The sequence below is a fragment of the Lepisma saccharinum genome, chromosome 8 (genome assembly GCF_977018435.1).
Source record: "Lepisma saccharinum chromosome 8, izLepSacc3.1, whole genome shotgun sequence".
Classification (NCBI taxonomy): domain Eukaryota; kingdom Metazoa; phylum Arthropoda; class Insecta; order Zygentoma; family Lepismatidae; genus Lepisma; species Lepisma saccharinum.
Window position 1 is genome coordinate 85,792,240 of NC_139236.1, and position 13,077 is coordinate 85,805,316.

The 13,077-nt window shown below is 38.1% G+C and overlaps 1 protein-coding gene across 1 annotated transcript; it reads left to right on the forward strand.

Annotated features, from left to right (window-relative positions):
* The first annotated feature begins 800 nt into the window (after nt 1-800).
* On the forward strand, nt 801-12,821 carry LOC145991242 (solute carrier organic anion transporter family member 74D-like). Its single transcript, XM_083127204.1, has 4 exons — nt 801-1,011; nt 4,397-4,500; nt 8,044-8,145; nt 12,566-12,821. The coding sequence occupies exons 1-4, from the start codon at nt 878-880 to the stop codon at nt 12,742-12,744; spliced, it is 519 nt and encodes a 172-aa protein (XP_082983330.1). The 5' UTR covers nt 801-877; the 3' UTR covers nt 12,745-12,821.
* The last annotated feature ends 256 nt before the right edge of the window (nt 12,822-13,077 follow it).

The following is a 13,077-nucleotide window of genomic DNA, read 5'->3' on the forward strand; positions in this document are numbered from 1 at the left end:
AAAAACATTGCTTAAATTTGAATTTATCATGTTCGTGCAATAATTAACACATATTATTGTGGTTGAAATGAAATTATATGTGTGAAATATACAATTTTTGGTTGACTTTCATTTTTCAGGGAGGTGCCACGGCCCCCTTGCCTCCCTTCCGGACGCCCATGTGGTGTGTGTGTGTGTGTATGTGTGTATATATATCTGTATTACCTTAAGTTAACCGACAAGGTTGTGTTGTGAATGTTACCAGCAATTCCCTTGTCAGAATGTATTCATGAAATAAAACGAAAAGATCCATTTGGACAATAATAAACAAATTGAACAAATGACGACCTGGCACATAGTTAAAAGAAGCCAGAAGCCATACGCGGCAGAGTATCAATATATTTTGTTGCCTTTCTTTCTCCTTCTTAGAGGCTAATAAACAATACTAAATGATTGCAAGATTAATATACTCTCACAAACAGTGATTCTGATATTTACAAAATCCTTATGTACATTATTAATAACATATGAAGTGATTTAATCCAGTGACTTTTTTTTACAAAAATCACCTGATTTAAATTGCGATTTAAATCAACGTAATTTAAATCAATCCACCCTCTGCTCACCCCATCTTCACTATGGCCTACGGTGGCGCCAATGCTCTCGGTCTCTGAGGCTCATGGTGCAATGCAAGGTGACCAATTTGCTTGGCTTTTCCATGCACTAGTACTTCATGTCTATGCAAGCCTTTACCTTACATTAACTCGCACAATTCCTTGCAGTATTGTTTGGCGTCAGTTTATTTGTCGTATCGTTGCAGATATATACAAACTGCACGTGCATTCCAGTGTCCACAAATGGGGCCTCGTGGGCTAACTCTACTCTCGCAGGGACCCTGATGGGAGGGACCGCTGTGGAGGGCCCATGTCCCCTCGACTGCTCAACAGGCTTCACTGCGTTTCTCGTGATTTTGTGCATCTTGAGGTTTTTGGGTGCAAGTGGCCGAGCTGGCAACGCTATCATTCAGTTCAGGTAAGAGATGTGTGGGGATTGTGGACATTTCTGCAGTGTTGCCACCCGACACGGGGATATGCTCCTAAATTATTTTTAATGATACGAAACAGCTGTATTTGTTCTCGTGGTGTTACAGGGTGGATAAAAATTGTGATTATTATTTTGTTTTAAATAATTTGTTATGATTTTAAAAAATATGATTGTTTTTTATTTAAATCGATATTTTATATAAAAATATGCTTAAATTTGCTTGTATGGCGTCTAGCACCATACATATAGATTTTTTTTTACAGGACGGAATTTTCTATTAAACGGTCCTGTAAGATATTTGAACAGTTTGATTTAATCAAATAAAAAAAATGTATGCAAATAATTTATTTTTCTGCTTTTGATACTGTATGTATGTTGTACGAGGGTCACTATTTATATTTTGAGCCTAACAATGAAAAAACAGGAATTTGGCATTGAAAACTGCTTTATTGTTTTTCGAAGTATTCTCCTTTATGGTCAATACACTTTTGCATTCGTTCGAACCATTTGTCAAAGCAGTTTTTCCAATCTTCTTGAGACACCTTCATAATATGGTTTTTGAACGCATCAACGGCGTCTTCCGCCGACGAAAATCGTTGTCCACGCAATTTATTCTTGACATTCGGGAACAAGAAGAAGTCATTGGGTGCCAAATCAGGACTGTACGGCGGATGACCCATCAATTCGATTTTTTGACTGTTCATAAAGTCGGTTGTTAGACGATATGTGTGACAGCTGGCATTGTCTTGATGAACAATGATCCGACGGCGTTTGTTTATTTTCCGTATTTGACCGAAGACCTCTGGCAAACAAATTGTTGTGTACCATTCAGAGTTGACCGTTCTACGTTCCTCTAAAGGCACAGTTGCCACATGACCAGTTTTCCCGAAAAAACAGGCGACCATTTGTTTCGATGTACTTCGAGCGCGAACAACTTTTGTTGGATTGGGTTCATTTTGAAACACCCATACAGTCGACTGCTGTTTACGTTCCGGTTCATATGCATATATCCATGATTCGTCACCTGTTACAATCTTATATACGTCTTTTGAAGCACCACGATTGTATTTATTGAGCATTTGTTTGCACCAATTGACGCGAGCGTCATTTTGAGTTTTTGTCAAATTGTGTGGGATCCAACGAGAACACACCTTTCTCACAGCTAAATGATCATGTAATATTTTATATATGCTGGTGGAACTAATGCCTATGGTTGCCTCAATCTCACAGTATGTCACATGACGATCTTGCAGTATTAGGTTTTGCACAGCATCAATGTTTTCTTGAACACCAACTGATTTTGGACGACCATCGCGAATCTCGTCGGTGAGCGAATGGCGGCCACGATTAAATTCGTTATACCAGCGTTTCACAGTGGCAAAGGATGGGGCTTCATCGCCAAATGTGGAAGTAAGTTGATCGATGCACTCTTGTCTTGATAATCCACGTCGAAAATCGTAAAAAATCATCCCACGAAAATGTTCACGAGTTAATTCCATTTTATTGTTGTCGCGCAATCTCCAAGGCAACATAAACAACACAAATGAAGCTATTGACAAAACATTTGAAGTACGTTATGGTCAATAATGCCAGACGATTCCGTGCAAACGTCAAATCGCGCCTAACTTCAATCAGTGTTGCCAAGGCTCAAAATATAAATAGTGACCCGTATCTACTATGGAGAAATTCGCGGAGTGTGTTAATGAAACTCGTATAATAATTTCATTAACTTTTCTCCCAGTGAAAATAAAACATCGTGGATGTACTCTACAATTGTAACTTAAAATATTTTTAAAGTCTTCGTAGCTGAATTTTGACATTTTTTTAATGATAGTTTGAAAAATATCAGCTACCATGTTTATTTACAGTTTAATGATAATGACACTATTCACGGTTTAACATGATTAATATTTTGTGTATTTTTGTACACAAATTATTGAATTTTAAATCAAGGGAAATATTAATATATTTATATTGATTGATTTTGTTTATTTTACTTCGCGCGAAGATGGGGATGAGTGATGAAATTGATGAATAGACATGCACAAACAACCAAGTCCGAGGGGGATTCGAACCCGGGAGCCTTGGTGTCGCAGCGCGATGTGATAACCACTTTTTTTTTTTTAAGGAAATACCCCCTACACAGAGGTATCCCCCACCATTCACACATTTTCTCACTTTTACACTTTCTCAATTGTTACATTTTCTTCGTTACTTATCAAACTGGACAAACACAAACATCCTAGCCCGAGCGGGATTCGAACCCGCGACCCCTAGCGTTGCACCGCGATGAACTAACCACTCGGCCACAGGGTCCGGCTAATATGTTTACAGTTGACATTTCCTTTCGTACAAGCTTCACCCCAGCAGTACGCCTACATATGTTTTATTTCCTTTCTTGAAGCCTAATAATCACCATTCAATGATTACAAGATGAATGTACATTCACCAAACGTGGTTCTGATATCTACAAAATTATATGTACATTATTCTATAAATTATTTATTTAAAGTGATTTAAATCAGGTGATTTTCGTTTTCAAAAAATCTGTTCTCTCAATTAAATTCATGAAGAATTCGCTATACATTCTGTTCTTATGATAAAATTGCACGTTTAATTGGATTTTAACCTCAGATATCGTACAAGTTCGATACAAGTGACGCGTATTGGCTGTCGCAATCATGTACTTTGTACTGCACATAGGGCTCATCGGACGTCATAGATGACGAGCTGTATAAATGTTTGTTTGATAAGAACAGCCCAAATTGCTCTGCAGTGGCGTACACAGAGATGGTTGGATCGTATCCCCCTCTTAGTCCTACGATCTAAAAAACATGTAGAGCACAGAAAACTATGGTAAAATAAACGACTGGTCGTTACTAAAACCAAAAAAGAAGACAAGGTCCCCAATACGTTCATCTTCCGTCATGTAATTTCTGGACACGCGCTGGCTCTTTTATATGAGGAGCACCTATGCAGATGAAAACTATACATTCTCACATTTAGTCCTTTCAACAGCAAAAGAAGACTTCACTTCAGTGTGTTCAACTCCCCCCCCCTCTCACCCTGCTTTGAAGTTCTTTTCTTTATGACGTCATAGGTTCGTTTATATTACTTGATGCGGCTTCAGTATTAAAATCTCTTACCCATGCAAAGATACATACGTAAAAATTAAAGGTACATGCTTTTTTGGTCACCCTGTATATCATAATTATGCTATATTTTGAACTTGTAGGTTAGATTACACTTCTTTAAGCATACAGGCTGTATTGCCCCAATTTTTACAATAATGTTGATGTCTGGGAAAGTCAATATGTGTATTAAACACTTAACGCACGATTTATGTATATACACTGTCCTGTTATCCTTACAGGTGCGTGAAGCCTGGGGACAAGGCTGTATCACTTGGACTTTTGGAGCTCCTGCTAGCTGCTCTGGCTTTTATTCCTGGACCAATATTGTACGGGGCACTTTTAGGTAAGAAAATAGGGGCAGTTAGCACAACTTCATATATGAAAAAAAAAAAAAAAACTTTCTTTCCCTTCCCTTTATTTTTAGCCGTTTATCAATTTGTTTTGCATTTTCTTTTCCTGCATCATCTTTCTGGATTTTCGATCTTTTCTACTTCATCCCCTATTCTTCCCTTTTCTATTATATTTTTTCAGCTCCTTTCCCCCCCCCCCCCCATTATTTTTCTCCTTTTAGCGCTGGAAATGGTATCTAGCAGTGACGAGACTAGACTTCTCAAAGTTTCGGCTCTTGCCAAGTAGTGGGCCTCCCCGATGGCGCAGTCGTAGCGTCGTCGCCTTGTAATCAAGGGTTCGATACCCGGTGGAGGCACATTGCACAGTGGTTCGGATTCAACTTTACTGTAGGTCCAGTCCCAATTAGCCTTACTGTGCATAAAGTGGACTTAAAACACGAAAAATCAATCAATCATGCCAAGTAGGAAATACCTACCCTGTTCTCGGTTCTCGTGGGGAGTTTCGAAATATACAGGGTGTTTCCGTGTCAATGTTACAGACTTTCAGGGATGGTGGAGGGGGACGGAGGCACCAACATGATAAGGAACCCCTGTTCCCGTCAGGAAAAAAGACGAGAAGGGGAGTCGCTTTCGTTTAAAGGTAAGAAAGTACTGTGGGGGGGAAGGAGCCCCTCCTTCTCACGTAACCACCACCTACCATAATTGCAATGCCGCAGTGCATGAGCGCGACCGACATTTCTTTACTTCTTTTTTCTGTTTTAATACTAATATAACTTGATTTGTGATATTAAAAATAAAAATAACAAGCTTTGATTTTTTCCCACTTGAAATTAACGAGAGCTGTGTCGAGTGCATAGTGTGTTCATTTAGCAAATCTACACAATGTCGACTTTAAATCCATGTAAGTCCTTGTGTAATTCTGTGGACTACATTTTTACACACATATCCTAAACCCACAGGTGGGATAAACTGTGGCTTTGTCTATTGTGAAGACTACCCTCATATACTTATATCCACAGAATGATTTAAAACCAGCATACTCTCCTTTAATTCATGACAGATGTTTTATATTTAACTAGCTGATTTCCCGGCGTTGCTCGGGTATTTATTTATGCCAATCTTCTATTAGACAGGAAAATAATGAATTCTAACTATAGTGTAAAAGGAACTTGGAGTTGAACGGCATTGAGAGTGTCACTATTCATCTTAGCGACCCCGAAAACTATGGATTCCACACTATTATAGTTCGTTTTCGATTAGTTTTACATGTCACCCCCTTCCCACCCCCACCCCTAGGGGCGCCAGTGGTGTCTTGGAGTTGAACGACATTGGAAGTGTTGCTATTCATCTTGGCGACCCCGAAAACTGTGTTTTGCACTCTAATATCGGTCATTTTACATGTCACCCTTTCCCACCCCCACCCTTAGGGGTGCCAGAGATGTCTTTGAGTTTAACGGCATTGGGAGTGTCAGTATTCACCTTAGCGACACCGAAAACTATGGATTCCACACTAATATCGGTCGTTTTCGATTATTTTTACATGTCACCCTCTTCTCCCCCTAGGGTTGTCATGGGTGTCCTGGAGTTGAACGACATTGGGAGTGTCACTATTCATCTTAGCGACCCCGAAACTATGGATTCCACACTAATATCGGTCGTTTTGAATTATTTTTACATGTCACCCCCTTTACAAACCCCAACTCTATGGGTGCCAGGGGTGTCTTGGAGTTGAATAGTGCCACTCCGAATGCAGTTCATCTTAGCGACCCCGAAAACTATGTATTCCACACTAATATCGTTGGTTTTCATTTTTTTTTAAATGTCTCCTCCCTTCCTCCCCCCCTTTAAGGGGAGCCATGGGTGTCTTGGAGTTGAACGGCATTGGGAGTGTCACTATTGAACTTAGCGACCCCGAAACTATGGATTCCACATTAATATCGGCCGTTTTCGATGATTTTGACATGTCACCCCCTTCCCGCCCCCACCCCTAGGGGTGCCAGGGGTATCTTACCCCCACGGTATCTCTTTCAAGATTGCAAGAGATACGTGTTCCAAGTTTAGTTGATATCGCTCCAGGCGTTCGAGAGTTATGCTGGAACAAACATACACACATACATCCATTTTTATATATTAGACTCGCGTACTTTCGACGTGGCCTTTGGCCACGTCTTGTACGCTCGCATGCGTGACCTTCGGCCACGTTGTGAACGCAATCATGTTTTAGATGGAGTTCCTTAATGATCTTAATGACTTTGAAAATGTCTGCATGTTGTATTGGATGATGAGGAACATGTGTACAAGTTCGTTAATTTGAAAAGTTTAGAAAGTAATTTTATGTGTGTATGGGCTCTAATAAGGTACAAATATTCAAACTATTATTGTATATTTTCTTAATAATGAACTGAGTAAGTAATAACCGTTTCAAGATAAGTAGTTGGATGTTTTGCATTAACGAATTGAATAGCGACTAAATTGAAAATGCAATATTTACGTATTTTTTATTTTCACATTTTTGAACGTAATTGGATAATGACCGTTTTCCGTCATTCCCCTCAAATTCCTACGTTGCCTCTGTAATAAAATTCTGATGCTCGTATTTTGAAATTCGAAAACTCTAGCATAATTCCCTTACAGTATTTTTCGGGTCGAAAATAAACTTTCTTTAAGTTCCCTAGCAACGTCCGTTTCCATGGACAACAACAGGCACGGCAAGCTATAAGGAATTGCATGTCATTATACCCCCTAAATATTTAGTTAAAACAAGCACGATGTAGATATTTACGCATTAAGTATAACAATATATACGTAATTGTATCTGGGCTGAAACTCCTTATCATGTAGATGTCACCCTTGTTTCAGGCACCTTTTCAAAACCATGAGTTGATTCATCTGTGTGCTATTGATCTGTGAGAAATATAATGCAGCTAGACAATTAAGAATTGAAGGAAACAATGTGTGCAAAAGAAATGCCCGTGGCAACGGTTGCTAAGGACGTGAGAAAAGGGCATTTTCACCCTTAAGGAAGGGCCGATTGAGAGATTTTTGAATTTTCTGGGCCTTTTGGGACGATTTCATGGGGGGTCGTAATCGAGTGTTTTTCGCCTCCGGGGCTTCCTTCATGGAGAACATTTATGTCAGTGAGTGAGTGAGTGGTGGGATTGGGGCTATATATATATTGGATAGATTACTGGTAAGAGGCTCGTTCTGCATAATGTGCTGCGTGCAAAAAGCCTGAGATGACGCATCCAGAGGTTTAATTTAGGTACCTCTAGTTAGAGAGGAAAGTTGTGAAATGTGTGCCATCTTAACTTATTTTAAATAAGTTATTTTTATTACAAATGGCTTGAAACCTACAATTAGAGCCACGGGAAACACTAGATGTTGTTGCAAGACGTCCTCAGATCTACGGTCAGAAACTAATGTGTTAACTGAAAGTCATCGTTTGCCAGGATATAACAAGGCACACATATACACACTACAATAAAAATGTACACATTTAATATTTCAGAAACTACTATCTTAACCTTATCTTCCAGATCTCTCGTGCCTTGTATGGGGAAAGACTTGTGGTGGTACAGGAAACTGCTGGCTGTATGATGGTCAAACTCTGAGGTATTACCTGAATTTTTGTTCCTCAGGTGAGTACATATTTAGTGTGTGTGTGTGTGTGTGTGTACCGGACCCCCATGGCAGAATGTTTTACGTTATGTACTGCGAAGCCAGGGGTCCTTTGTTCAAACTTCGGAAACATTTTGGTCATTTCTCTGCAGTGGTCATCCAAATCAACACTTAACTGAATCATAGACATCATCAGAGTCTCTACCTGTCAAGAAAGTCAAGAAAAATCAAGAAATTATGCTTGTGGTCAAGAAGTTTTGCTATTTTTTTTTTATAGCATACTGAATTTACATTGTTATATACCTGTACTGGGATTTGATAAGATTGAATATTTGGAAATCTAAAATTGTATTTAGTTGTGGTTAAGATTATTTTAACTTTGTTTCTTAAGTATTACATTCTTGTATGTGTGAAGTTTTCTAAAAATATTAAAGTAATGTGAATAAAACATTAAAATGCTGACCAAGGCAAAATTTATTGTAATAAAAATAATCACTAAAAACGTAATGTTTCCGCTCTCTAACAGGATTTAGAATTTATTGTGAATCTTCGTTACGTTTTTAGTGATTATTTTTATTACAATAAACTTTGCCTTGGTCAGCATTTTAATGTTTTATTAACATGGACACAAGGCTCAACAGTGTTACTAAAGTAATGTGGCCATACCCATCCAGGATGAGACCTGAAGCATTAGTTTTAACATGCATTAATAATTAAATCAAGTCTAAATCTCTTCTTAAAGTACAGCTTCAGTTTTCCCTTGTGGTAGGGGTTTTTCATTGAATAAAAATATATATTTTCTCAATTTCCAACTATACCTAAGAAGGGGGCGATTGAATACATGTTAAGAAAAAGCAAAAAAAGGCCAAGAAAAGGCAATGAAAAAGTCAAGAATTTAGGATTTGTTATTTTGGTAGACACCCTGATTTAATGTTAAAGCACTCCCCCTCACCACTCCAAATTCCCGAAGAGTTGCAGAATACAATTTAGTCCTCTAGTAAGTAGTGCCCACCCCCACCCGCAAAGCCAATGGCGCATCCCCCCCCAAAATCATGTCATGCACCCCTCCCCAAATCATATCATTCGCGCCCTCAAATCATATCGTAATCCGCACAAAGTATTTAATTACGACAGCGTATCTACCGAAAGCGATTTTTTTCTTAGCTTTACTGAACACTATACTTGATCTGCCCCTCCTCCCTAAACAGGGGGGCCACCACTGAAGACCACCCCTAAAATCGTTATCTTAATTGAGAATATCGCTTGTCTTGTAATGCAACTATAGTAGTAAAACTTCACATTCACCTCAGTAAACAGGCATCCTAGTAACACATCATTGCGAGCGAAGCGATCAAGAAAATTTTTACAACCATTTCTTTGCAGGCTTTCAAGAATATTCATTTTAACAGGATGTCAAAACCCTTAGTCTTTTCCAGCTTCTCCTTTGGCACGTTCGGGGTCGAAAACGTGTGGATACAGTCTTCAAAATTTAATTGTTCGAATTCTCTCTCCACTACAGAAATCCGTTGACAATCTAAGATTTATCACAATTTATCAAGAGCTTTCTATCTCCCCCTTTAAATTTAATAATCAAATATTATGTTGATATTGAAGAGTGGATATTATTGCCTCCCAAAAATTAATTCTCAAGCCTCCACACCAGAATTTCCGCAACAGCTTAAGACAATAGTAATACACAAGAATTGGATAACCCCCTCAATTTAATGCTCAATCCCCCTCTAACTAAAATACCCGCCATAATCTAAGACTTACAGTTGGATACTGCCCCCCCAAAATTTAATTCAGAATCCCCCCAAACCCACATGTCAATTAAGGTCTAATATGTAAAAGTTGGATATCTACCCTGCCCCCAACTTCGATATACCCTTAAACACATTCTTTACTTGATCTAATGGATTAAATATGGTGCATTTAAGGTGTAAAATCTTTATATACATTTTGGAAAAAGATAGAAATGTTGAATTTTATATTATTTGAAGGGAAAAAATTCCCCCAAAAAATCTCGATGGCGCAACCTGTGGGCACCCCTGCTAGTATCTTCGGTTCAGCCAGTAACTTTTAACGCATGGGTGGTATATATTTTTTATGTTTATTTTTAAAGACCCTTTGCGATAACTGCGCCACCTTGCAGTTACGATAGCAGAAAAAGGTGAGTGTATATATAGAGCAGCAACTAAATTTAATATAGTTATCCCTAAACACCATGTAAATAATTTATATTTTGGGCTAAAAGGCATTTAATTATCTAGTGTTCTTGTGTACTGAATGGGGTGAGCCTACTCATGACCAGTACAAAACTAAAGGTATATATATCTCTGTGCCTTCTTTCTGGAACATGTGCCATATCTGTATGTACCAGATATGGAGTAACGTGAATGACAGTTTTCTATACCATATTTTGGAATAAGTATATCCATAACATACATTGAGCAACATAATTGACATTTTTCTTTGCCATATTTTGGAAAATGTAGTAGACCTACATCAATACCATACACTGAGCAACATAAATGACTGGTTTCACCATACATTGAGCAACATAAATGACTGGTTTCACCATACATTGAGCAACATAAATGACTGGTTTCACCATACATTGAGGAACATAAATGACTGGTTTCACCATACATTGAGCAACATGAATGACTGGTTTCACCATACATTGAGCAACATAAATGACTGGTTTCACCATACATTGAGCAACATGAATGACTGGTTTCACCATACATTGAGCAACATAAATGACTGGTTTCACCATACATTGAGCAACATAAATGACTGGTTTCACCATACATTGAGCAACATGAATGACTGGTTTCACCATACATTGAGCAACATAAATGACTGGTTTCACCATACATTGAGCAACATGAATGACTGGTTTCACCATACATTGAGCAACATAAATGACTGGTTTCACCATACATTGAGCAACATAAATGACTGGTTTCACCATACATTGAGCAACATGAATGACTGGTTTCACCATACATTGAGCAACATAAATGACTGGTTTCACCATACATTGAGGAACATAAATGACTGGTTTCACCATACATTGAGCAACATAAATGACTGGTTTCACCATACATTGAGGAACATAAATGACTGGTTTCACCATACCTTGAGCAACATAAATGACTGGTTTCACCATACATTGAGGAACATAAATGACTGGTTTCACCATTCATTGAGCAACAAATATTTGCCAGGTTTCTTTACCATACTTTGGAATGTGTACATAGTATGCTTACCAATAGTAGTGTATTGGAACAATCTAAATATGTTTCTATCCCACATTTTGAAATGTGTAATATATTAATACCATCCATTGCAACAACATAATTAATATTTTTATGACATATTTTGGAAAATGTAGTAGGGTAGCCTATATCAACCATACATTGGAACAACATACATGACATGTTTCTCTACCATATTTTGGAATATGTATTATTATCTACACCATACAATGAGCAACATAAATGACAGGTTTCTTTACTACGCGTGTCCCGCTTATACGTATAATACAAGAAAAATCACAACTTTTTTATTTACCAATATTTTTTGTCCAAACTTTGTACAAACATGTAACAACTCAGAAATGTTTTTTACAAATCAAGAAAACTAGCGCACTTCCACATGTGAACCGTTAGTGGCACGGCAAATGTTAAACCGGTTGTCAGCCTCAAGCCACACGTTTTGAAGCATGTGCGGGGTAATGTTGCTTACTGCAACCACAATGCTTTCACGCAAGTCTTGCAAATCTCTAACCGGTGTACAGTAAACTTTGTCCTTAACACACCGCCACAACAAAAAATCACACACAGTGAGGTCTGGCGACCGTGGAGGCCATTCAATAAAATTCGAACTTCGTCCTATCCATTTCCCATTGAAATGCTCGTCCAGGAAGTCTCTAACAAGATTTGAGAAATGAACCGGTTTCGCGTAACTGTTTTTCCCATTTCTTTATTGAAATGTACGATGGAACTACTTCTTTAGCACCCAAACCATAACGTGCACGAAATCGTCTCTGCACAAGTGTCACAGACTTCACTTTAGACAACGTTAAAACACAAAACACCTTTTCTTGTGGCGACCACATGACGATTGGCTACTGAGGAACTGGTAATATCAGTTTTCAAGACATTCTGGCTACTGCGCATGCGCAACTACCACTGAATGTGTTGCTAAAAAAAATTCTGAGTCATTCGTTAAAATGAAACAACAATCACATCATTCTGACAGTTTGTTTAGAGGTTATGAATTTTTCTTTTATTATACGTATAAGCGGGACACGCTATATTTTGGAACGTAGTATCATTTTTATATTATTGTACTATTATTTGGACAAGATTCTATGTGCAACGAGGTGTTCATAGCAATGAATTTAATCATTATTATTATTATTCATTACAGCGTTCATACTGGCTGGTGCTTGCTTAGATATTGGAGTGTGGCGAAATGTCAAAGGTCTTCAGATATACGACGAAAAGAAGGAAGAGGAAAAGAAATCAACAAAGGATGACGATGCATTGTTATCAGTTCCAAAAGACCTCTTAGAACGGCAATCTGAAGACCCATGCGTCCCCATGTGACAGTACAATATAAAATAGTACATTAGATTAACGTGTCATGTGTGGAAAAACACAGAATATTTCTTCGTAGTGTTTCACGTGTGTGTGTTCTTGTTCTTGTAATTGTAGTTTATTGAGGAATTTAAAACTTTTTATATTAAAACGTGTAGTACGAATTCACGTGTGTGTCATTACAAAGATTTGGTGGATCAATACTTAATTATTCAGATTCAGTTGTATATCTTCCTACGTAATGTTTACATTATTTACGTCTCAGTTGAAATACTGACGCAAAAACAATGGAGGGGTAACATTTATTGAAACCCCGACTCATGAAAAAACTCGTATGAAGTT